The 27453-nt window shown below is 40.8% G+C and overlaps 1 protein-coding gene across 4 annotated transcripts in view; it reads right to left on the bottom strand.

Annotated features, from left to right (window-relative positions):
- Positions 1-16242, bottom strand: part of MED24 (mediator complex subunit 24) — an 80317-nt gene extending 64075 nt beyond the window's left edge. For all 4 annotated transcript variants that reach the window (XM_060781051.2, XM_060781052.2, XM_060781053.2 and 1 more), the window contains exons 1-2: positions 16171-16242; positions 8184-8325 (exon numbers count right to left, since the gene is read on the bottom strand). In XM_060781051.2, the coding sequence (XP_060637034.1) occupies positions 8184-8316 (133 nt within the window). In that variant the 5' untranslated portion in view covers positions 8317-8325; positions 16171-16242. The remainder of the gene's footprint in view (positions 1-8183; positions 8326-16170) is intronic.
- Positions 16243-27453: the final 11211 nt, after the last annotated feature.

Raw genomic sequence — 27453 nt, 5'->3', positions numbered from 1 at the left:
TATGGCAAGGTGTTGTACTGGATGGCCCTTGTGGTCTCTTCCAACTCTATGGTTCTATGAAAAGTGGCCTATACTCAGCACTATCCAGGCTGCCTGTAATTCCAGTACTTCCAGCTCTTCACATTTATCCACATTCTGAGGTTGCATGAAGCAGTAACCAACATGGATGCTCATATTTTAAGATAAAAAAAGCCGTTTTTCCTTCATAAGGTGCCCCTTTGGTGTTTTCCCTATCAACCAATGGTACCATCTATTGCCCAGATGTTCACGGCATCAGGGCAGCCAACAGTAACTGCTAGGAATTGTCAGGTTCGGTCAGAATCTTCGTAATTCAAATAAATTTGGAAATATTTCCTTTTTGAAGCGATTTCGAAGTTTTTAAGGAAACCAAACGTCCCTTTGCCCTTCCGAAGCTTTTACCGCCATTTCTCTTACGAATCAGTAAATAAGTCAGAAATGATTCAGCTTTTCCCATCATTTCCTTTCCCTCACAAGTCAGTTTTGGATGAGAGAAGCAGTTTAATCCAGTTTGGATGGATACCCTTCGGTTTCCTTTCCCTCCCACATCAGTCTTGGGCAAGAGAAGCAGTTTAACCCAGTTTGGATGGATTCCCTTCGTTTCCTTTCCTTCCCTTGCCAGTTTTCAGCGAGAGAAGCAGTTTAACCCAGTTTGGATGGATTCCGTTCGGCTTCCTTTCCCTCCCAAGTCAGTTTTCGGCGAGAGAAGCAGTTAACCCAGTTTGGATGGATTCCCTTCGGTTTCCTTTTCCCCTCCCACGTCAGTCTTGGGCGAGAGAAGCAATTTAAACCAGAGTAGATGGATTTCTTCTCCTTGCTCCCCCTTTCTGGAATAAAACAACTACTTTCAAAGTAAAGATCACCCAATGAAACAGGAAATAACACTTTGAAACCATTAACGAAGGATTCGGAAGTCTCGGAAGTTTTGAAAAGTTTTGAACTTTTTTTTCTGTGAAAATCGGAACTGACTTTACATCCGAACCACCACCGAAACGAGTTTTGAACTCATAACTGTCCTATAGCTATCCCCCAACACTATTTTAGAGGTATCTGTGTCAATTTCTTAATATTTCCCCAACCAACTACTGCACCAACCCAGAATATAACCTACCTTAATAATGGTCCATATAGCCCTTGCATATTTTCCACAACCTTTGCAGACACAAAGTTGTCATGTCTAAGGAATGAGCCAAAAGTCCTCCTCTGAATCTCAGCTGGAAAACTACAACAGTCCCACAGACGTATTAATAATCATCCCCGTTGTTTATGTTTCATCATTAATCCACATGGTATGTTACAAAATTAAACAGAACAGATCCCAGCTTTAAAAGCTTTACAGTCTTTTTTTAAAAGAAGTGCTGAGCAAACTTAAAATTCCACGAATTTGTACCATACAAGCAAGGATACTAGAATTAACATAAAAAGCTTCATTTTGCTCTTCAAAGCAGATAAAACCAAAGAGGAGGAAGGGAGGAATGCAAACATCAGCCAATGATGAGTGTAGCGATAACATAAACTCAATAATTTATATGCAAAATTCCAAAGTTCATAAACTTCTCCCTCTCTTTAATTTCTAGCCCCTTTTGCTATGAGCAAAGCATGACAATTTGTGGGAAACGTCTACTTAAGTGTCCAGATCTGGAAAGGGACATCACGCAGCTTAAAAACATCCAAAGGTGCAGTCATATTACAAAATCTGTTTGATATCTGTCTGTTTCACTGCTTTCCAAACCAAACATAATTACGTGATTAAGAAGATCATAACCCCCTCCCGCTGGCACAGCTGCAAGCAGGTTGAAGGTTTTCGTTTCCATTTTCTAAATTATGCATATTTCAAAAGTATGTTTGAGTTGAGACAAACCGCAATTGGGTTTACTCACTGAAATGAGCCAACTGCAACAATGGCTTATTAAGCTTGCTTCAGTAAACCACATTTAACATTAAACATAGTGTGTTCAAGTTGAGATATTACACCAAACTACAATTTGGGCCCCTTGGTGGCACAGTGGGTTAAACCACTGAGCTGCTGAATTTGCTGACCAAAATGTTGGTGGTTTGAATCCAGGGTGAGCTCCTGCTGTTAACCCCAGCTTCTGCCAACCTAGAAGTTTGAAAACATGCAAGTGTGAGTAGATCAATAAGTACCGCTTCTGTGGGAAGGTAATAGCGCTTCATGCAGTCATGCCAGCCACATGACCTTGGAGGTGTCTACGGACAACGCCAGCTCTTCAGCTTAGAAATGGAGATGAGCACCATATCCCAGAGTCAGACACAACTAGACTTAATGTCAGGGGAAACCTTTACCTTTACTTTTTACAGTTAGTTTACAATGGCAATGAAAGCCTTCAGTCTCCTTCCTATGGCTACATTGAGGCAGGAACAAAAAGATGGGAGAACGCAAGCCCAAGCTTTGTGAACTTAAACCATGATTTTCCCTATCTGTGGCTGCATCTACATGTAGAATTAATGCAGTTTGATACTACTTACCTACTATGGTTCAATGTAATGGACTCATGGAGTTGTCCATCCTTCTCTGCCAGAGAGCTGGACCCTCACCAAACCACAAGTCCTATAATTCCACAGAACTGGGCCAAGTCAATTAAAGTGGTATCGAACTGCATAAATTTTACAGTGTAGAAGCACCCTGTGTCTTCTAAACAACATTCAAAATTAGTTTTATGTGACAGGTGAACTGCAGAAACCACAGTCTCTTCACAGAACTGGATATTTTCCATCATTCATTATTTGGGAGTGGTTCCAAGCCATTGGGGTAATGGAAACAACCATTTACTTGTAGGCCTGTCCTTGCTTACAGACAATTTGAAAAAAATATTCAACAGCAACAAGACTTTGCAATAGAGTGATACACCAGAAGCCTGAACCAATGGAAAACCCAGAGGATCTACTACTACCATATCCACTTGGTTAATGCTATTAAAGGACCACATAGTATCATTCAAACTTTTAGGAGTACACATTTATCCAATATGTTATACTGTACATAACTGTAGATATGTCAACCTCATGCAAAAGTCAAAAGCAGATTGGGGGACAGGGAAATTAAGGATTTTGATATATCCTGTGGATAAAGGATAGATCCACAAAGAAGGGGAAAGCACCTATGCTGCCTTGGGAAGCCAACCACTTCAGACCACTGCATCTATTTTCCCACCCAGGGATTCAAAAAGGTTAGAAACAGGGCCATAGCAGAGAAAGTTGAGAAGGTTGATGCTCATTTTAGGTTCCCCAGGGATGAACTAAGCTCTTGTCTTTTGCCATTCTAGTTAGGTAAAGGTTTTCCCTGACACTAAGTCTAATCGTGTCCAACTATGGGGGTGGTGCCCATCTCCATTTCTAAGCCAAAGAGCTAGCGTTGTTCATAGGCACCTCCAAGGTCATGAGGCCAGCATGACTGCATGGAACACCGTTACATTCCCGCAGATGCGATTCCTATTAATCTCCTCACATTTGTATGTTTTCGAACTGCTAGGTTGGCAGAAGCTGGGACTAACAGCGGGAGCTCACCCTGCTCTCCGGATTCGAACCACCAACCTTTTGGTCAGCAAGTTCAGCAGCTCAGCGGTTTAACCCACTGTGCTACCAGGGGGAGAAGGACATTATTCCTTTTTTTATAAGAGTTAAGGTATATTACTTCACACACTGATTCTTGGAGAAATCATTCCTAGTTTTGGAGATCGATTTTTTTTACTAAAATATCTAGGCATACACATGAGTACATACAGAATGTCATTATTTGACAACAATGCCCTTCTGCATTTTACAGAGGACAAAACAGTTTCTACACCAAAGAACAAACAATTTTTAAACAATTACATTAAAGAAATACTATCCCCAAAGCGGAAGAAAAGGCATTCATTGTCCTAGGACCCATAGATCCAGATAGTAACTTGTGTATGCATCAGACCCTTTTAAAACAGGGAGGGCTCTTCTCTTTGCCCAAGAACTGCATTTCCCCTGGCAGCTGTCAAATTTTGGGAAGGATTCCTGCTGCTCCTTCTTACGAGAGGGAAGGGTGCATCAGACCATGAAGACCTGACTGCTCTGAATTCTTCAGTGAAGGAAAGGATGGGCGCACTTCAATTGAGAGTGCATTGCCATTTCTCCCCCAAGCAGTTAAGATAAGACAAACTGCTTCCTATGATCTGAATTGCCCCCCTAAGCTATTATGTCAAGGGACCCTTCCCAGCATCCGATAGCTGCTAAGAGATTGGAGAACAAGAAATTGCATGGGAAGAGACACATGTGCCTATCTTAGCCATTGTCTCCAACCTGTAAGTAGCCATTATTTAAGGAAAGGATAGAACCCAGAAGGAAAAAGCTGAACAAAAGGTTTAATACCATATACTCATGTATAAACCAACCTCATGGTGAGGGCAAGGGTCATTTATGAATTGGGGAAAAAACATGTATCATCTTTTTTGAAAGGTACAATATTCATATTGATCCATGGTTTTTTGAACTGATTTTATTCACTAAAATTTTTCAACACATACATCAGTGTTATACGGCATTTATGTCTCAAATAGGAGTAAAGTAAGGGTGGGCAAAGTGTGTCCAATGGACAATTTTATGGCCCCCAGGTCCTCCAGAAGAAAAAGTCCCAAAATGCCCTCTAGGAGGCACTATAGCCACTTCTGAGAGGCATCTTATTACCTCCCGGACCCCAATTACACAGCCATGTATTGCTGTTTCAGAATGCAGATTAACTGCATTATATGTGTCTAAAAAGGTAAAAGGAAGAGGGGCCAACCAAGGGCAAGATGGATGGATGGCATCCTTGAAGTGACTGGACTGACCTTGAAGGAGCTGGGGGTGGTGATGGCCGACAGGGAGCTCTGGCGTGGGCTGGTCCATGAGGTCACGAAGAGTCAGAGATGACTGAACGAATGAACAACAACAACATGTGTCTCTATGACCAAATAATCCAGTTCAAACTGTAGATGGGGGCCCAGAGACTGCATTTTTTAAAACAGGAAGTCTAAAATAAAATAAATCAGAGGAGACTTAAGACATGGTGAAATTTTGTCCATGCATGCTAGACATCATTGGGGCGAGGAAGAAATTATTTTATGCGTTGGAGTGTGCAGCCTTCCAAGGTCTCATTGGGAGCTAAACTTGTCTACTACAGTTCCCTACTTCTGGAACAAAGGTTTTCTTGTCGTCGCAGGCTTGTTAACTGGCCACTATTTGTCAATTCTCTGCTTATAGTTTTAACATTTTCTATTATTATTTTTGATTACAATCCTGCACTCACTATAGTTTATTGACAGCAGTGTTTCTCAACCTGGTGGTTAGGACCCCTGAAGGGGGGTCACAAGGGTGGTTTCAGAGGAGTCACCAAAGACCATCAGAAAACACATATATCCGATGGTCTTAGGAACCCCCTTCAGCAGAGAAGGCTGAAGATCTCTCTGCCTGTACTTCTCTTCCTTTTTGGAAACAGACAGAGAATCCTCCAGCCAAAAGCCCTCCTCTACTGCGATTGGCTGGCCTCTCAGGCAAGGGGAGGGCTGTTTCTGAGACTCCAGGTGGGGGAGGGGGGAGAGCAGGCGTGCTCTCCCCTAAATCACTGTCAATTCCTCCCAAATCCCTCCAGTATTTTCTGTTGGTCGCGGGGGTTCAGTGTGTGAAGTTTGGCCCAATTCTATCACTGGTGAGGTTCAAGGGACTCTTTGATTGTAGGTGAACTATAAATCCCAGCAACTACAACTCCCAAATGACAAAATCAAATCCCCCCACCCTGCTCAACCCCACCAGTATCCAAATTTGGGAGTATTGGGTATTTTGTGCCAAATTTGGTCCAGTGAATGAAAATACATCCTGCATATCAGATTATGATTCATAACAGTAGCAAAATCACAGTCATGATGCAGCAACAAAAATAATTTTATAGTTGGGGGTTGCGGCGTTAGGAAGCTTGAGAATGACTGATCTACATGCTAACCTCGACATCTTGCTTTCGGAATGGACGAAGAATTTTCATTACCATACTACTTATCTGTGCCAAAATGCATCAAGTGTGGTATAATGGTTATCATACGAAAGCTGACTGGCACAACCTGGGGATCACAACCAGATACAGTGAAGACATCTGCCCTTGCACTGTGCTACTCTGCTGCTGAGTATGCATGCCCACTGTGGAACACATCTCACCATACTAAAACAGTGGATGTGGCTCTTAATGAGACATGCCGCATTATCACGGGGTGTCTGCGCCCTACACCACTGGAGAAATTACACTGCTTAGCCGGTATTGCACCACCTGACATCTGCCGGGAAGTAGCAGCCAATAGTGAAAGGACCAAGGCAGAGACATCTCCAGCTCATCCCCTGTTTGGGTATCAGCCAGCACGCCAACTACTTAAATCTAGACATAGTTTTCTAAGATCTACAGAGACACTCGCTGGAACACCTCAGCAAGCGAGAGTCCAAAAGTGGCAGGCTCAAACCCAGAACTTCAACCAATGGCTGATACCAAATGAGAGACTCCCTCCTGGGCACACAGAAGACTGGGCGACTTGGAAGGCATTGAACAGACTGCGCTCTGGCACCACGAGATGCAGAGCCAACCTTCAGAAATGGGGCTACAAAGTAGAATCCTCGACATGCGAGTGTGGAGAAGAGCAAACCACTGACCACCTGCTGCAATGCAACCTGAGCCCTGCCACATGCACAATGGAGGACCTTCTTGCAGCAACACTGGAAGCACTCCAAGTGGCCAGATACTGGTCAAAGGACATTTAACCAGCTACCAAACTCACAAGTTGTGTATTTTTCTGTTTGTTTGCTTTGTTCTGTTAGAAATGTAATATAATGGACTGGCTGCTCTGACACGACAAATAAATAGTATAATGGTTTAAGTGTGGGACTAGGATTCTGGGAAACAGAGTACAAATGCCTGCTCAGCCAAAGAAGGTCAAATCACACCCAGCCTAAGGAGAAAGCAATGGCAAACCTCCTCTGAAGAGATCTTGTTAAAAAACCCTATGAGAAGTCAATGGCAACTTGAAGTCTCCTAACAGCAACAGTATATATGATGTCCTTCTTGCTTCTCAAACACTGAACAGATGCCAAGGGTACAAATGCTGATGCTTCTCCTAACGATGCTTGTTTAACAATTATCGACTGTGCCAGAATACATATGTATATACATGCTCCAAAGAGGCAACATCATGTATCTAATAAAATGAGGCATGGTAATTAAATGTGGTACTCTAACTCTACAGTGTAGATGCACCTCAGATTTCTGGTAAATCAAAAGAAATTTGTCTGCCACCCAATCAACTCAGTTTTAAAGATGACCACTGCAAAATAGAAAGCTGTGCATTCTTATATGTTTTCTGCCAATTATATACATGGATCTATTTTGTGTAGACAATAAGAAGAAGAACAGAAAACAATAACAATGGTAAGTAGAAAACCAAGCAGCAAGAATAACTTCGGTTTAAGCAGACCAAGGAGGGATGTGTCATCTGGTACAAATTCATACATTTCAAGCCCACCTTTCCCAAACCAAAGCCCGTAATACAACACTCAAAATAGAAAACAAAAAAGGAATACATAATGTTTAACTACAAGTTCAATTTCACTAATTATCTTTTGTAACATTTGAGTTCACCATTCTAAGGTGATTCACACATTTTACTGTTCTAAATTCAGACCCAATACACACTTCAAAAAGCAATAATGCCTCTGTGTAAATTTAACTTTGCAGGTAGCACAGCATGTAAAAGTACAGATGAGACACTTTGAAAAATTGTAGCAACCACCTAATTAAGGTACCTGTTTCATAATGTGGAACTGTCAAGTTGCTAAAGAATGGACACACATAACCAAAACACAGAACATTTGTTTTAGGAAGAAAGCAGTGGTTGCTCCAAATCTGCAAAACTACCTGCATCTTTCTAACATGACACCACTGATGGATCATCATGTCGTAACTAAACTTGATTTAGTACAGCACTTAAAAGGAACTGGAAACCATTGTAGTGGCTGGGGTATTTTCAGAAGCCAAACAGTGGTTGAGCACTAATGCATATACTGTCAAAACAATAGGCAATGAAGTCTGTACTGCAAAGAGCACACTGTGTAGGGAAACAACCCATAACTGAGCACTTATGATCTGTGCTAACTATAAACCAGACCTGCTAAATTCAGAATGTCCCACGTGGTTCCCTTGGGGAAGAATTTCTTCATGTTTATGGCCCATTGGTAATCACTCCACCTTTCTTTCCAAGCATGGAGGATGGCTTGCTTGAGGTTGACCACTTTCATCATCTTCTTATCCTGTTAAGAAAAAGGAAAACTTGACACAGCAATTCCATCATGTATCCCTATCAAGCTTCCAAGACTCCAGTTTGATAAACAAATCTACATCATGGCTCACGTCCAGGCTATTTGGCAAATCCTATCTCCCTATATCAGTGGTTCCCAACCTGTGGTCCATGGACCACCAATGGTTCACAAGAATGAAAATATGGTCCACAGCCTCACCATTACTACACAGTTGCCTCGAAACCATGCGGCAATGAGAGTGACTGGTCTTGCAGTGCCAAGGCAACAGGGATGTCGAGAGGGAAGAGGCTGACTACCCACGAAAGATTACTACTGCCAAATCAGCTCTAGATTTTAAAATATGGTTTTCTGTGGGCAAGCAGATGGCGACTACTGGATGGCCTATGTTCTGTATCAGAAACCAGACCTGATGTGGTCTATCCAAGGCAATGTTTTGAATCAGCACCTCAAATAACCAAATAGAATCTAAAGTTGACCAAAAACTGATTCATAACTCTTTTGATACTAATATTGGAGAGTCGTCCCTCGTCAACATGGTCCCTGGTCAAAAAAAGTTGGGTACCACTGCCCTATATGAACTAGACTGAGCTCCAAGATCATCAAGAGAGATCCATTTTTCAGTCACACCACCATCACAAGCCTGGTTGGCAAGGATGAAAGAAAAGGCCTTCTCAGTGGCCAGAATGGTTTCCTTCCTGGTTTTTTGTTTGTTTGCTTGTTTTTGCAGGCTAAAACTTTTATTCAAACAGAATTTTTAAAATTCAAAATGCTGTTAGAAAATGGGTTGAGGGTGCTACATTGTTGTAGCCGAAGCTATTTTATTTATTTATATTTTATTTACAGTATTTATATTCCGCCCTTCTCACCCCGCAGGGGACTCAGGGCAGATTACAATGGACATATACATGGCAAACATTCAATGCCATAGACACACAACATATATAGACAGACACTCAGAGGCTATTAACATTTCAGCTTTGGGCCACCAGGGGAGCTGTTGCTTCCTCATTCTTTGCATATTTCCTGGAGATTTTTATGGCCTCGTAAATCAGTTAAATTAGCCTCCCCACAAAGTGGCACCTAATTTTCCTATTGATAGATGCAACTGTCTTTCGGGCTGCAAAGGTCAACAACAAGCTACACAATTTTGGTCAGGAGCTCACTCTGACTCGGGTTGCCTTCGACCTCATGACCTTTTGGTCAGTAGTGATCTTAATCTTAATGCAGCTGACTCCCAGCCAGCTGCGCCACAATCCCGCTTTTTATTTTTAACTACATATTAACTGAATTGATTTATTAATTGTAACACTGGTCTGTGGTTATTAAGGTCCAAGGAAGGCCTTTTCAGTAACTACTGTTTCTTTTAAACAAAATTGCAACTTCCCCTCCCTGAGAGCTGCATTAATAATTTATTGTATTTGAAATCGAAATGCATCTCTCCTCAAGAGGGGTAGTGATCAAGAAAGCACATCTTCTCTTTAGAAATGTCTAGAATGCTTGGAGGAAAATGACCACAGAGTCACACTGGAAGTTCCAGTGATTCCTAGAGAGAATAAAATCCTCAAATATTCAAATATGCATATGTCTAAACCACAAATGTGGAGGGACAACTATGTTTTATGATTTACTTTTTGTATGTTTTTAAATGTAGTGTTTTTAAAGTTGTAAGCCCTTTTGTGTTCCAAACCTGGAAAAATGGGGGTAAAAATAAATAACAACAACAAAAACAATAATGGTCTTCAAAACGTATCTCTCATTTTGCTAAAGAAATACATTCTCAATGCCAACCATGCCATTTGTGACTACCTGTGTATTTGGCAAGAGGTTCCCAACACCAATATCCAAACTCAATCTCCTGCATTATACCACACCCCGTATATAGTTTAAATCTGTGGTTCTCGACCTGTGGGTCTCCAGGTGTTTTGGACTACAACTCCCAGAAATCCCAGCCAGTTTACCAGTTGTTAGGATTTCTGGGAGTTGAAGGCCAAAACATCTGGAGACCCACAGGTTGAGAACCACTGTTTTAAATATTCAAATGTGAATATTTAATTATGGTTTCTGAAAACCTAGGAATTAGCAAAACCCAGAACTTATTCAACAGGCCAGCAACCCTGAGGGACCAAAGTCACATTTTCCATTTCAACTTCTCAAGACTACATCTTAAAGTATATGTTGGTGATAGGACTTTTACCTTGCTCACATTGAAAAGCATTCAGAGTCATAAATATAAAATATGAATATAAGTACTTTATAAGTCCTTTAGCCAGGCCTCTATCATTAATGTACATTTCGTTATGCACACAAACACAAAAACTTTCTCAAGTTTCACAAAATATGTCACAATTCTGCAGGAACCATTCTGTGTTTTGCTGGTTATTTTCTCTTATCCCAGGAGAAGAAGATGGCCTTTCAGATGCCGTGGAACTGCAATTCCCATCATCCCTACCTGGAACATCCAATGGCAAAGAATGCAAGAAATTGTAATTCAGTAAAAACTCCCATTACTACGAGTCATTTACCTATTTATGCCACATGATTCTAATTCCTATCTGTGATAAATCAGAAAACCCACTGTGTCTAACAGGACTTCCTCCTTAGATTGCAATCTGAATGAGGATTGATATAAATAATAGCACGGCATGCATGAAGACATACATTCCTTTGCCATTAGAATGCTCTTTACATAGGACGGTTATTTTGGAATTTTTAACTACCCAAATAAATAAAAAATAGTTCTTTGAATCTCATATACTCATACAAAAACACACAGCAAATCTAAAACAGCTAATCAATTAGGATTAGTAGGTCCTGTGCTCTTCCTTTTTGAATGATGGAGCGTATCATTTCTTGAAGATTAATGGGTGGTACAGGAAGTGAGGAACTGAATTCCTTGTTTATAGTTCAAGTCTAGGAAAGAAGCACAGTTTACTACGCCTGTGATTTCTAATGGGTTTATTAGTACAAAGTAGAACTGAGTAACACATTTGTAAACCAATTCTTTCTAATTTATAGGTCAGATCTGAGTAACTTAGGACCAGAAATGAACTTGTGAAAACTGGATCTGTTGGACATGCTGCATCATGCAGAGTGGAATTTTTTGCAAAATGGAAAATTTCCAGTGCTTTACTTTGCCTTGGAAAATTTCCAATTCCTCCACACACAGTGACATATACATTTATTCATAGTTGTCTGGGCTGCTGTACTGAAATCAATCAAGTTAGATGGGCTAACTATAGGATATGAACTTCCAATTATTCCTCCCTCCACAGAACCAAGTCTTGACAAGCCTGATGCTTAGAGGAATAAACTAGACACATTGCAAAGTTTGTTTCTATTTCGCAAAACTTCCTATATCCCAAACAGTCAAGACAAAGTGTAAAAGGTTGCCTGTGACCATAGATTCTCATCCAGCCTTTAGTAAGACTGAAGTTGAATTAAATCAGACGTTTCTCAAAATGAAAACGCTGCAGTGATATCTCTGCAATTGTGGATGTAAGATATATCTGTTTCGGTTCTGTGCAGTGTTGTTTTGGAAACTTTGGCTGTTTGTACATATTGCACTTATCATTGTAAACTCCGCAAGCAACTTTCATTGCAAACTGCAGTACAACTCCCATATCCAGAGGGATACATTCTTGGACTTCAGGTGGAAACAAAACTGGCAGAATCATACCATAGAATGGTACTGGAGGGCCTAAAAATGCCTCAAGATAACACCTCTCTAGGACTTTTAGGTCCTCCAGAGCAACTACTGTCAACTTCTAGCAGACGCCTACCATAGAATCATGATGGAGTATGTTTTTGGACATAAGCAAGTGGAACCTCAGCTATTTGTCCAGCGCATAAGGGAGCCCTACTTATATGCTGTATCTGTTTCATTATTACTCCTATTCCAATGGGGAAAAATTCCACATTAACCTTTAGAAGTTTGTCAATGAGACATGCTAAATAATGTATTCTTATTAAGAACACTGGAAACATTTCTACTTTTCAGGAAAACCCACATTACTGATATGAATTAGGCTTGTTTTCACCTATGCTTGAAACCTTGTTCTGCCCTTCCTTCTGACCAGTTAGGAGAACTCCAGAAATTTATTTTGATTTTCCCTTAAACTTGGTTTATTGGGAACCACATCAGCTGTAGAAGCCACAATAGGAAATCAGATAGCTTTGAAACAAACTATAGTTGAGGGAAAACCATGACCCCTGTTTGAACACAAATTGAAAATTAGTTTGTGGAATCCTGGAATTTGTAATTGGGGGAGGGGGGGCACCAGCATCCTTTGGCAACAAAAGCTCAAGACCCTATGAAAGTACAACTCCTGTGATTTCACAGCACTGAGTCATGGCAGTTCAAGTGATACCAAACTTCATCAATTCCACAGTGTAGATGCACCCTAAGCCATGCTGTTAATATTCACAAATGATCTGAAAAAGCAAGAAGAGGCTGGTAACGAAATTATTCAGACCCAATTGTTTGCTTGAAAGTAATGTATAACATTATTTCTTGTCACCTCTAGGGGTACTGAAGGCATGGCTTCTTTTGTTTTGTTTTTAAAGAAAATAATGGTTCCTTTTAAAAAAATACTATTTATTCATTACTCGTAAAACACTGCTATTGTACGAAGCATTTGGTGATATATCTTGTCCTTTAAAATGTATGTTAATAGGAATACAAAATACCTAAAAAGCAAAACAATAGTAAGTAGTAGCATCAGCAGCAACTGTAACCAATTTCTTTTTTAAAAAAACATTCCAAGCCCAGTTCAGAATGGAAGAATCCAAAATGACTAACAATTCCAAACAGATCTCTCCAAACTGGTTAAACAGGCAAAAATCAGGTGAAGTTCACTGGTCCAGTGTGACATACATGTACACAGATTCACAATGTGGTGAACAAATTAAAAATTATGGGTGGATTGATGCACTCTGAATCATTTTGTAAAGGTCATCATAGCAAGTTCAAATAAACAATCCAAATATGCATGATAACAGTAAAAATGGCATATTTCATAGCCTAAACCCTAACTAGAAAGGATCCCAAATTTGTTCAGAAGAGGTTAGCCTTTTCCGTCCTCTGAGACTGAGGCCCCTTCTACACTGCCACATAATCCAGATTATCAAAGCAGATGATCCACATTATTTGCTTTGAACTGGATTATATGAGCCTACATTGCCATATAATCCAGTTCAAAGCAGATTTTATATGGCAGTATATAAGGGGCCTAAAAGAGTATGACTTGCTCAAGGTCATTAAATGGGTTCCATGGCCGAGAAGGGATTCAAACCTAGTTTCCAGAGTCATAATCCAATGCTCAAGCCACTGAACCACACTTGGCTCACAAGTGTGGTCATTCAGGAGTGATGGAAAGCTCCTCTGGGAATTTCAATCAATTGGTCTTAACCCTGACAAAGGCTAAGACCTATTGATTTGGGCCACTTGAGAGCTTGTTTTTATTTTTGTTGGGAAATTTAATTTATAGTCCTAGCCCCCTTCCACACAACTGCATAAAATCCACATTGAACTGGATTATATGTGTGGACTCAGATAATCCAGTTCAAAGCACATACTGTGGATTGTCTACTTTGATATTCTGGGTTATACAGCTGTGCAGAAGGACCCCTATGGATACATACTTCAGGTACAAGGTCATTTTGCATTTTTGATCCTTCTCTTTAAAAATCAACTGAAGCTGGATTTACACTGCCATATAATCCAGTTCAAAGCAGATAATCTGGATTTTATATGGCAGTGTACATGGAGCCTGGGAAAATATATACCAGAGGGTGTACCCACTGTAGAAATAATGTATTTTGACAACATTTTACCTGCTGTGGCTCAATGCTGTGGTTTCACAAAGCCTTCAGCCTTCTCTGCCAAAGGGGGCTAGTGCCCCCAACCAGACTATAACTCCCATAACATAGCGCCATAGCAGTTAAAGTGATATCAAGTTGATTAGACTGTAAATGTAGGCTGAGAGGCTACATATCTCCTACCACCGGTTTCTTGAAAGCTAATTTCATCTGGATCATATGCTTACAAGGAATCTTACAAAATAGAAAAAAATAAAATATTAGCCTATGGAGACCTAAGAGCTGACACTCACGACCCTTTCACACCACCATATAACCCAGAATATAAAGGCGGAAAATCCCAAAATATTTGCTTTGAACTGGGTTAGAGAGAAGGATATTAGAGGCAAAGATGAAGTACTTTGGCCACATAATAAGATAGGAACGCTTGGAGAAGATAATGATGCTGGGGAAAATGATGCTGGGAGAAAGGAAGATGGGCCAACTAAGGACCAGATGGATGGATGGTATCCTTGAAGTGACTGGCTTGACTTTGAAGGAGCTGGGGGTGGCCACAGCCAATAGGGAGCTCTGGAGTGCTGGTCCATGAGGTCACGAAGAGTCAGAAGCAACTGAATAAATAAACAACAAGTATTATCTGAGTCCACACTGCCTTATATTCCAGTTCAAAGCAGAAAATGGGGGCTTTATTTAGCTGTGTAGAAGGAGCCTCAGTGTACATCTACACCGTGGAATTGATGCTGTCTGATACCACTCAAATGTTATGGAATGATGGGAAATGTAGTTTCACAAGGTCATTCACCCTCTCTGCTAAAGGGTGTTGGGCTTTCACCAAATCACAATTCCCAGAATTCAACAGCATTCATCCAAGGCAGTTAAACTAGTAACTAACTGCATTAAGAGTATGGAAAGAAAAGGGGAAAAACATTATTTAGTATCACATAAAACTCACTGTGGTAGTTAGGTTGCAATATCATACAATCATATTTAGAAAGCCCAATTTAAGGTGCAGGTGCTTACCTACAAAGCCCTAAACGGTTTGGGACCATCCTACCTGTGTGACCGCATCTCCGTTTATGAACCCACGCGCACACTTCGTTCATCCGGAGAGGCCCTGCTCGTGATTCCGCCTGCGTTGCAGGCGCGTTTGGTGGGGACGTGAGACTGGGCCTTTTCTGTGGTGGCCCCCCGACTCTGGAACACCCTCCCCAAAGATCTTAGGCAGGTCCCTATATTGGCAGGCTTTAGAAAGAACTTGAAGACCTGGCTGTTCCGATGTGCCTTTCCAGAATAGGAAAACTCCAATAACAAGTCCCAGAAGCACTTTATTAGAATTAAGACTACTGCACACCGCACACTGCACTTACCCTATAATCCTTACATATCACCTGTCACATCAGCACTTTTAATTCTGTACCCATTACTCTTGCCCGGCCCAGTTTTATTGTGTCTTGGTGTATTGTTTATTGCTTGTTGTTTAATATTGCTTTGATTGTTTTTAATTTGCTTTAGGTTTTGTATTGTTGTGTTGTTTTTTGAAGCCTTGGCCTTTGTAAGCCACATCGAGTCCTTCGGGAGATGCTAGCGGGGTACAAATAAAGTTAATAATAATAATAATAATAATAATAATAGAAAATGCCTTGTTTTTGAATAGACATGTAGAACTGCTCTGGCAAAGTTTACATTTTGCATTAAACTTAAGTTACATCGTAAGACCATGTGGATTCTAGTAAAACAAACTCCTTGCAAGACTAAAAACAGGTCACTCATATAGTGAACAAAACTCAAGAGGCCCCTTCTACACTGCCATATAATCCAGATTATCAAAGCAAATAATACACATTATCTGCTTTGAACTGGATTATCCGAGTCTACACTGCCATATAATCCAGTTGAAAACAGAGAATCTGGATTTTATCTGGCAGTGTAAAAGGGGCAGACATAATAACCAAAGGGGGTTTGGTTATTAAAGTGGAGAAAAACTGAGGATTCTTCATTGTTTTCCTTTGGTCCACTTACCTATTCCTTTCCCTATACAAAGAAACACACGCCTCTCAGTTCCTGGATTCCGCCATTTTCCCACTTCGCAAAGAGCCGTGCGCTAATTGGCTGGCGCGATCCCTAAGGCGCAAGGGCTGGTGGGGGATGTAGTTTATTTGAATCCAATGGAGTGTAATGGGGTTTTTGAAGGAATTATTCTATTTGAGGGAGAAAAAGAACATAATAGAAAGGCCATAATAATACCAAGGAGCACAGCTACAGTCTGCTTACTATAATGAACTCACACAAACTAAAGTAATAAATAAAGAAAATAAATCTGCAAACTCCATACTAACTATCCTTTATTATGTGAATACTTTTAAATGAGATAATATATACACACACACACACACACAATTTTATATATATATATATATATATATATATATATATATATACCCTGTGGCGCAGTGGGTTAAAGCACTGAGCTGCTCAACTTGTTGACCGAAAGGTCGCAAGTTCAAATCCAGGGAGCAGGGTGAGTTCCCGCTGTTAGCCCCAGCTTCTGTCAACCTATTAGTTCAAAAACATGCAAATGTGAGTAGATCAATAGGTACCGCTCCGACAGTAAGGTAACAGCGCACCTTGCAGTCATGCCAGCCACTTGACCTAGGAGATGTCTATGGATAACGCCGGCTCTTCGGCTTAGAAATGGAGATGAGCACCACACCCCAGAGTCGGACACGACTGGACTTAATGTCAGGGGAAAACCTTTACCTTTACCTTATATATATATATATATAGAGAGAGAGAGAGAGAGAGAGAGAGCTCTCGGTTAATCAGCACCCATGAGGATTAGTAGATGTCAAATAAACATAATTTCTGCTTGCTTGAGAGTTACTATTAAAATTGACCTAACTAATACTACATCCCATACTATGTCATATCATAAGCTCTGTACTGACTTGATATTGAAATACAGTCACTGAAATCAAATAAAAACAAATGTAATGTAACACAGTTTTACTGTTTTACTGTATCACACTTTTAAAATGTAAATAATAATAAGAGGAAGAATAATTTTATTTTTCTACCGCCTCACCTCGTGGCTCGAGGCGGGTTACAGAATAATTGGAACACATTGTTTTGTTGATTCCGTCGCTTCCGACTCTTCGTGACCTCGTGGACCAGCCTATGCCAGAGCTCCCTGTTAGCCGTGGCCACCCTCAGCTCCTTAAAGGTCAATCCAGTCACTTCAAGGATACCATCCATCCACCTTGCCCTTGGTCGGCCCCTCTTCCTTTTTCCTTCCTTTTTCCCCAGCATCATTGTCCTCTCTACTCTTTCCTTTCTTCTCATGATGTGGCCAAAGTATTCCATCTTTGCGTCTAATATCCTTCCCTCCAATGAGCAGTCGGGCTTTATTTCCTGAATTATGGACTGGTTGGATTTTCTCGCAGACCAAGGCACTCTCAGAATTTTCCTTCAACAACAGAGTTCAACAGCGTCTATCTTCTTTCACTCAGTCTTCCTTATGGTCCAGCTCTCACATCCATAGGTTACTACGGGAAATATCACTGCTTTAACTATGCAGACCTTAGTTGTCAGTGTATTGTTTCTACTCTTCACTAATTTATCGAGACTGGTCGTTGCTCCCCTCCGAAGAAGTAAATGTCTTCTGATTTCCTGGCTGCAGTCTGCGTCTGCAGTAATCTTTGCACCTAGAAATACAAAGTCTGTCACTCCTTCCACGTTTTCTCCCTCTATTTGCCAGTTGTCAATCAGACTGACTGCCATAAACTTGGTTTTTTGATGTTTCACTGCAACCCAGCTTTTGCACTTTTTTCTTTCAACTTGATTAGAAGGCTCCTCAGCTCCTCCTCGCTTTCAGTCATCAAAGTGGTATCATCTGCATATCTAAGGTTGTTAATGTTTCGTCTGGCAATTTTAACTCCAGCCTTGAATTCATCAAGCCACACATATCGCATGATGTGTTCTGCATACAAGTTGAATAGGTAAATATTGTAAAAATGCCACTGATACACATACTAAAATGTATTTATATAAAAGATACATAATTTAAATGTAAAACATTATTTCTTTTTTTAAAAAATGCCAGTTGCTTGAGTTGCGGGCCCCTTCCAGACAGGCCCTATATCCCAGGATCTGATCTCAGGTTTACTGCTTTCAACTGGATTATATGAGTCTGCATGGAGCCCCTGGTGGGTTAAACCTCTGAGCTGCTGAACGTGCTGACCGAAAGGTTGGTGGTTCGAATCCAGGGGGCAGAGTGTGCTCCTCCTGTTAGCCCCAGCTCTGCCAACCTAGCAGTTCGAAAACATGCAAATGTGAGTAGATCAATAGGAAGGCAACAGCACTCCATGCAGTCATGCTAGTCTATTCGGCTTAGAAATTGAGATGAGCACCACCCCCAGAGTTGGACACAACTAGACTTAATGTCAAGGGGACAGCTTCACCTTATATGTGCCTGCACTACTAGATAATCTGGGATAAACAGAAAACCTGGGATCCGATCCTGGGTTATAGGGCCTGTCTGGAAGGGCCCCCAGTTAATGGAGGTCCCTTTCACAGAGCTGTATAAAATCCACATTGAACTGGATTATATGGCAATGCGAACTCTGATAATCCAGTTCAAAGCAGATATTGTGGATTAAATTTCCAAAGGAATATTTGCAAAGAAGAGTTTATTAGAGGCTTCTAAAAAAATAAGAGTTAAAGTTAAGGAAGAACACTTAAACCAACTGATATGGCATAATACAACCTAAAGAACATAATCACAGAATTTAAAGATAATGTAAAAATAGATTTTGTACAACTAAGCCTATTTGACTAGGAGCCAGAAGAACTCTGGACTGAATCCAGAGTGGAAAAGACGAAGAGGAAGGTGGGGGGAGAGAAATAATATCTGAATCCAAAAAGAAAAAAGAGAAGCCTTAACACAACTCTTTATCAATGGATATATGTAACTCTTCAAGCAGTTAAGGACAAACATGGAGCAAAGTAAAAGGCAACAAGTAATAGAGTCAAAACCATGAATGTAACTGTTAAATTACTTGTGTACAAAGACAAGGAGAACTACTATCATAATCAATGCAAATAAATAAAAGGTAAAAACAAAACAGGAAGCCCATGAGACCTATTCTACAAGATCTAAGAGTTAAAGGGAAATTTAAACCAAGATTAGGGGTGCTCTATAACCAGAAGGGGAACGCATTATATGACCAAGAAAAAATGAAAAGATAATGGAGACAATATACTGCTGGATTATATAAAAGAGATGAAAGGATGGCAGATTTATTCAATGAAGAACATTTTGTATTTGACCTTATACTTTTAGAAAGAAGAATTGAAGCTACACTCAAGACACTTTGGGCCCTTCCACACAGCCATATAATCCAGGGCCTTTCCACACAGTCCTATAACCCAGAATACCAAGGCAGAAAATCCCACATTATCTAAGTGTGGACTCTGATAACCCAGTTCAAAGCAGATATTGTGAAATTTTCTGCCTTGATATGCTGGGATATCGGGCTGTGTGGAACGACCCCCAAAATATCAAGGAAGATAATCCACAATATCTGCTTTGAACTGGATTATCTTAGTCCACGCTGTCAGATAATTCAGTTCAATGTGGATTTTATATAGCTGTTTGAAAGGGGTATTGGAAGAAATTAATCACCAGGACCAAATTATATCCCCAGAGACCTGCTTCAGACTAAGAGAAATAATAAATTTTTACTGGAATAATGCATGAAGCCGTTATTAACTGTGAAATTTTACTGTAAGTGTGATGATTGTTGTGATGATTGTTGTGATATTGGCATCTATTTGTTGCCTTACTGTGTAAGCCGCCCTGGGTCCCCTTCGGGGTGAGAAGGGCGGGGTAAAAGAACCCCAAATAAATAAATAATAAATAAATATACTAGCTAAGAGAAAGAATATATAATCATGCTGACAAAAATCTGACAACAAATATGAAAAACAAAGCAATGGCTCACAGATTGGAAATATTCAATGTTCATTTCAATTTCCAAGAAAGGAGACACTGGTGAGTACCATAACTGTAGGACCTTTGCATTAATTTCTCATGTAAGCGAAATAAAATTATTCAACACAAGCTTTTACCAGAAATTAAGCAAGAAATCCCAGAAGTCCAAGCTGGGTGTTCAGGAAAGGAAGAGGTACTAAGGATCACATTGCATGCCTATGCGAGATAATGAAACACACAAACGAATTTCAGGAAAAGCCTCTGATTTATAGATTATAGCAAAGACTTCGATTGCGTAGATGATGAAAAATCTGGGGTTAATTTTAAATAACTGGATGTTGCATAACTTGTACTCAGGATAAGAAGCTACCATCAGGACAGAAACCAAGGCTGTCCCACATTATCTAGGGATTTCCGATCCTTAATGCTGGGTATTTATTTATCGTGTCAGGCAACCGAACAGTTGCATTACATTTTTAACATAACAAACAAACATACAAAAAGTTTGCAAGCTTGGTAGTTGACTAAATGTCCTTTGACCAGTAGCTGGCCACTTGGAGTGCTTCTGGTGTTGCCGCAAGGAGGTCCTCCATTGTGCATGTGGCAGGGCTCAGGTTGCATTGCAGTAGGTGGTCTGTAGTTTGCTCTTCTCCACACTCGCATGTTGTGGATTCCACTTTGTAGCACCATTTCCTAAGGTTGGCTCTGCATCTCGTAATGCCAGAGCACAGTCTGTTCAGCGCCTTCCAAGTCACCCAGTTTTCTGTGTGCCCAGGGGGGAGTCTCTCATTTGGTATCAGCCATTGATTGAGGCTCTGGGTTTGAGTCTGCCACTTTTGGACTCTCGCTTGCTGGGGTGTTCCAGCGAGTGTCTCTGTAGATCTTAGGAAACTATTTCTTGATTTAAATCTGGGTTAGCCCAATTTACCCAGCATTTAAGTCGCTTCAACCAGAAGCGACTTAAATGCTGGGTAAATTGGGCAAACCCAGTTTAACCCAGCACTAAACAAAGTCAACAAATGGGAAAAAGACAAAATGGCATAGTTTAGAGCAGCCCTGTACTTAAGGGTGTATGTAGACAGTACAACAGGCTGCAATCCAAACCAGTTCACTGTCCACATGAGCCACGGCCGCTATTCCCTTTTCCCTGCACTTAGTGGTGCAAGGAAAAGAGGATGGATTGGGGACACATGATTGCCATTATTATTATTATTATTATTATTAACTTTATTTGTACCCCGCTAGCATCTCCCGAAGGACTCGATGCGGCTTACACGGGCCGAAGCCTCAAATACAATACAATAGAAAACATAACACAACAATAAACAAAGCAAATCAAAACAATTAAGCAAAATAACCACAATGACAATACATCAAGACACTATTAAAACTGGTTCGGCCAGCGCAATGGGGTACAGGGTTAAAAGTGCTGAGATGGCAGGAGGAACGTAAGATTAAAAGTGCGGTGTGCAGCAACAATAGTTGTGCTAAAGTGCATCTAGGACTTGGGATGGGGATTCCTAATCTGCGAAGGCACAACGGAACAGCCAAGTTTTTAGGTTCCTTCTGAAAACTGCTAGAGTAGGGGCCTGACGAAGCTCTTTTGGAAGGGCAATCCAAAGTCGGGGGGCCGCCACAGAGAAGGCCCTGTCCCGTGTCCCCACCAAGCGCGCTTGCGACGTAGGTGGGATCACGAGCAGGGCCTCTCCAGATGACCGGAGTGAGCGTGTGGGTTCGTAGATGGAGATGCGGTCACGCCACAACAGATGGATGCGGCCATTGCCACAACAGATGGATGGAGATCTCTTAGTTATCACTGGGCAGCTTCCCTCTATCGCTGTCTGCTGTGGCAATAAAAACAAGACAGCCTAGCAGTGCCAAACCAGCTTGTGTGGTTGGACTCCACCCCACTACTGCCACAGGTCAGAGACAGAGCATCTCTATCGCATCCAGTGCCTTTGACAACACATGCTTCAGTACTTTCTATGGCCTGGAATATGACCTAAGGGCAGCAGGCTATCTTACAGCATGAAAGGGAAGGTTAGAAAACCCATTCTGTCTTTCCTTAGCTTCCTGCCACCAGCATCTCCTGCATAAAAGCAGCATTTGGGCTCTGTTTAATATGAAGCACAGCTATATTTCACCAGTAAGGATATTAAAGACGGACACCGTTTCACTGGATAAAAAGCCTGCTTTTCCCATCAAGGAATTTGATAACATTTTCTTTCAATCTCATCTTCCGTGCCTTTCCAGAAAGTCACATTCTGTCTGTCTGTGGTTCTCACGTCTCTGACTATTCCAGCATCCATCTCTGTCATGTGCTGGTCTGTTTCTAGTGGAGGACTCTGCAGTGTTCGCCATCTGCCTGGAAAAATCAAGCAGCAACATGAAAATGAAAGTGAGGAGGTGGAGATTGATTCACCGAACGCGGGAGCCTGCTGAGCTGTCGGCTTCCTTGCCCAAGGAATGGATGTTGCCACAGATGTGACCTAGACTTTCTTGGAAGATAGTTTACACAGTGAAAGAGATCATGATTTTGACAATGTCAAGAGGCCATCTCCTGCAGTCCCCTATCCCCAAAATGAGGGCTGTGTGTTGGTCACAATTCTGTGGGATGGCAAAATCTGTCTGTGATACAGTGTAGAATTTCATTTATAGAGTACTAGCTGTACTCGCCACGCATTGCTGTGGCCAACCTTCCCTCCTTCCTTCCCTCTCTCTTTTTCTTTCCCTTCTACTTTCTCTTCTTCTTTCTTCCTTCTCTAACTGTTTCTTTCCCCCCTTCCTTTGCTCTTTGGTTCTATCCTTCCTTGTCTCTTTCCTTCCTTCCTTCCTTCCTTCCTTCCTTCCTTCCTTCCCTCTTTCTCTCTTTCATTCCTTCTCTCCTTCCTTCCCTCTCTTTCTTTCCTTCTTTCACTTTTTTATTTCCTTCTCTCCTTCCTTTTCTACCTTTCTTTCTTTCCTTCCTTCTCTCCTTCACTCCTTCTTTCCCTCTTTTTCTTCTTCCTTCCCCCTTTCTGTGTGTATGTGTTTTGTGTGTGTATATATGAATATATGTGTATATATTTATTTGTGTATATATGTTTATTTGTGTATTTGCATGTATATATGTGATTTTGCGCATGCGTTGTAATATATACAGAGTTTTCTGTTGGTCATGGGGGTTCTGTGTGGGATGTTTAGCCCAATTCCATCATTGGTGGGGTTTGGAATGCTCTTTGATTGTAGGTAAACTATAAATCCCAGCAACTACAACTCCCAAATGACAAAATCATAATTTTTGAGTGATGGTCACTCCTTGTGTAGTGAGACGTTTTGTTGCCAAATTTGGTGTGATTTCGTTCATTTGTTCTTTTGTTTTTAAGGTACTCATTATGCACCGAGCATTTTTATATATATAGATTGAAGCTTGAGACGAAAAGAAAATCCTAAAGTGTCAAGTCCTTGTGATTGTGAAAAAATATTTTTACATTACATTAACAATACTCATTCAATCTCAAAATGCCTAAGAGACCAAACAAAAGTTCCAGTACAGCAGTAGATTTTCAGTGCCAACATTTTGTGCCTCCCTCCAGCTGGCTGTAGCAAAATACATTAAATGTATCTTTAAAAGGAAAGAAGAAAATGAATATATACATTGCATACAATAGTAATCTATCAAAGTTACTTTACTTGTACAATAAAATGGTCAAAACATTTGTGCCCCATCTACATTGGCCATTTATTGCAGTTTGAAGCTAGCTGCAGACTGTCGCAGCCAGGCAACAAACACCTACAAAACAGGCAAAAGAAAGCTTTTAATGCACATCAATGCTCTGGTTTATGTAATCAGCAATTCAGACTGATAGAGTTTTGGAGCACAATACTCCTGACCTCATGATCGTGTTAAAAAACAAAGTATGAATCGTCCATGTCGCAATCCCAGGTGACAGCATGATATGAGGATTTAAAAATCAAACTGCAAAGACTCTGGCACAAGCCAGTAAAGGTGGTCCCAGTGGGTGCAGCGCCTAAAGACCTTGGCCTGCACTTAAACAGAATTGGCGCCGACAAAATTACCATTTGCCATCCCCTACTGGGATCTGCACACATTATTCACCGATAGATCACACAGTCCTAGACACTTGGGAAGTGTCCGACGTGTGATCCAATACAACAGCCAGCAGAGTGATCTTGTCTGCTGTGGACTCATCTTGTTGTGTTTCTAATAATAATAATAATAATAATAATAATAATAATAATAATAATAATAATAATCTTTATTTATATGCTGCCACCATCTCACAAGCACTCAAAGGTGCTAACACATACTCAAAGGTGTTAACAAACAAAATACATCAAGTGCATAAACAATAAACAATGACACAAAAACAATAACAATAACAACCATAAAGTAAGTGTACGTGTGCCCTTGATTCCAATACCACCCATAAATATCAAAATCAGTGGCTGCTCAAGTCTCATGATCTACTGTCACATAGTAAATTGAAGTCTCTTATATAAAACGGCAAATGCAAGGTTTGTTTGTTTTTTGGATTTTTAAAAAAATTAAAGCCCTGGGTGAACAATTTGTGGATATGGAGGGCTGACATAGAGAAAGGAGAATACATTGTTTTTCTTCTACTTTTGCTATTTATATCTCTATTTTAATAAATGTCTCATATTGCTCTACTTGTTGATCTTTTCCCCCCTTCTAAAGCTGCCTTTTGGCAGAGAATACACAAAATCATGCCAAAAGACAACACTTCAGTCCCTCAATAAATTAGTGTAGTCATTGATATTTTCCCGCAGGAGAAATCTTTTGATTCTGTCAATAAAACAGATTGTTTATCCAATCTGGAGTTCCGGCCCATTTGTAGAACTGAAAATGTCTTAGTTGCTTCGTGGATGGTAAATAACTAGAGGAAGACAAACCATTGAAACCCTGTCCCAGCCAAGAGTGAAAATAATTAACACTTAAAATTCATATTAACTAGGTTCACATCCCCTTGTTAACTTTGGTTGTCTAAATTGTAATTCTCAATGCTCAGCTGAAATGCTAGTGCACCTGAGGGCCCTTCCACACAGCCCCATATCCCAGAATATCAAGACATGTTCTGCGTTGAAGTGGAATATATGGTTGTGTGGACTCAGATAACCCAGTTCAAACCAGATATTGTGGGATTTTCTGCCTTGATATTCTGGGATATAGGGCTGAAGGAAAAAAAATATTGGGAAGGTAGCAGAATTCTTCCCTCTTTGAAAGGTAGTCCAGTCAATCCATTTTAAAGACAAAGAATAATCTGATGTGAATATTGGGACCCCGAATTTGCCATTTAACATATGACTCCTATAAATAATAATAATAATAATAATAATAATAATACTTTATTTATACCCCGCCACCATCTCCCCAAGGGGACTCGGGGCGGCTTACATGAGGCCAAGCCCAACAACACATCAGTAAAACAACAGAGCAGACTGAGTAAGCACTTACAGCAGTGTTTCTCAACCTGGGGGTTGGGACCCCTCTGGGGGTCGCAAGGGAGTGTCAGAGGGTCGCCAAAGACCATCAGAAAACATAGTATTTTCTGTTGGTCATGGGGGTTCTGTGTGGGAAGTTTGGCCCAATTCTATCCTTGGTGGAGAACAGAATACTCTGATTGTAGGTGAACTATAATCCCAACAACTACAACAATGTCAATGTCTATTTTCCCCAAACTCCACCAGCGTTCACATTTGGGCATATTGAGTATTTGTGCCAAGTTTGGTCCAGATCCATCATTGTTTGAGTGCACAGTGCTCTCTGAGTGTAGGAGAACTACAACTCCCAAACTCAAGGTCAATGCCCACCAAACCCTTCCAGTATTTTCTGTTTCTGTCGTGGGAGTTCTGTGTGCAAAATTTGGTTCAATTCCATTGTTGGTGGATTTTAGAATGCTCTTTGATTGGAGGTGAACTATAAATCTCAGCAACTACAACTCCCAAATGACAAAATCAATCCTCTCCACAACCCCACCAGTATTCAAATTTGTTTGTATTATTGGATATTTGTGCCCAGTTTGGTCCCGTGAATGCAAATATATCCTGCATATCAGATGTTTACATTACGATTCATAATAGGAGCACAATTATAGTTGTGAAGTAGCAACAGAAATAATGTTATGGTTGGGGGTCATCACAACATGAAGAACTGTATTAAGGGGTCGCGGCATTAGGAAGGTTGAGAAACACTGACTTACAGAATAGTAACAACATTACAGTTTCTGGTGTAAAATATTATGTGTAGGGTCGTCCGGGGAGAATTTTGCCCATGTTATACATTTACTTATACATGTTATACATTTACTTGTATTTACATGTATTTACTTATACATGTTATACATTTACATGTATGTTATACATTTACTTATACTTATAAATGTTATACATTTAGGAGCCCCCGGTGGCGCAGTGGGTTAAAGCACTAAGCTGCTGAGCTTGTTGATCGAAAGGTCGCAGGTTCGATTCCGGGGAGCGGCATGAGCTTCCGCTGTCAGCCCTAGCTTCTGCCAACCTAGCAGTTCGAAAACATGCAAATGTGAGTAGATCAATAGGTACCGCTCCAGCAGGAAGGTAACAGCGCTCGATGCAGTCATGCCGGCCACATGACCTTGGAGGTGTCTACGGACAACGCTGGCTCTTCGGCTTAGAAATGGAGATGAGCACCACACCCTAGAGTCAGACATGACTGGACTTAATGTCAAGGGACTACCTTTACCTTTACCTATACATTTACTTGCTGGAGGAAATCACAAACAAACATGTTTACCTTTGAGCAATGAGAACCAAAATAAGATACCACGCAGACACTATCCGCAAGTAAACGGAGCACATTTCTTTTTTAATGCAACATTCCAGACTCTGGGTGGGGATGTAATTGGATGCAAAAAAAAGTCAGATAGTAGATTGGAGCCAGGTGAGCATTCCATAGAAGCAATGCTAGACAGGCGTGCAAGAAGGTATAAAGGTAGGAAGTCAAACCGCAGCCTGCGCCTTGTCAATTCAGACAGTTGCTCTGGGCTAAACTAGACATCACATTGCATGCATGGCTCTCCTTCAACGCTCCTCTCGTCTTCTCCGCAGATCTAATAGACGGTAAAAGTGCCATAATATTCTAAGTCTCTTAACTTGCCCACTGACTGTAATAACAACTCGTGAAGTGGATCATAGGAAACACAGACTGTTGCAATATCTGCACACAAAGGCACACATAAAGTCGAAAGGAGGAGTTAGATATATATTGAATGTCTAACAAAAGGGTAGTGCTGAGGATAAGCTTTGAAGGCTTATCC

This window comes from Anolis sagrei, chromosome 6 (assembly GCF_037176765.1).
Source record: "Anolis sagrei isolate rAnoSag1 chromosome 6, rAnoSag1.mat, whole genome shotgun sequence".
Lineage (NCBI taxonomy): Eukaryota > Metazoa > Chordata > Lepidosauria > Squamata > Dactyloidae > Anolis > Anolis sagrei.
The sequence above is the reverse complement of the archived record's forward strand: the minus strand, read 5'-3'. Positions and strand labels throughout refer to the sequence as shown.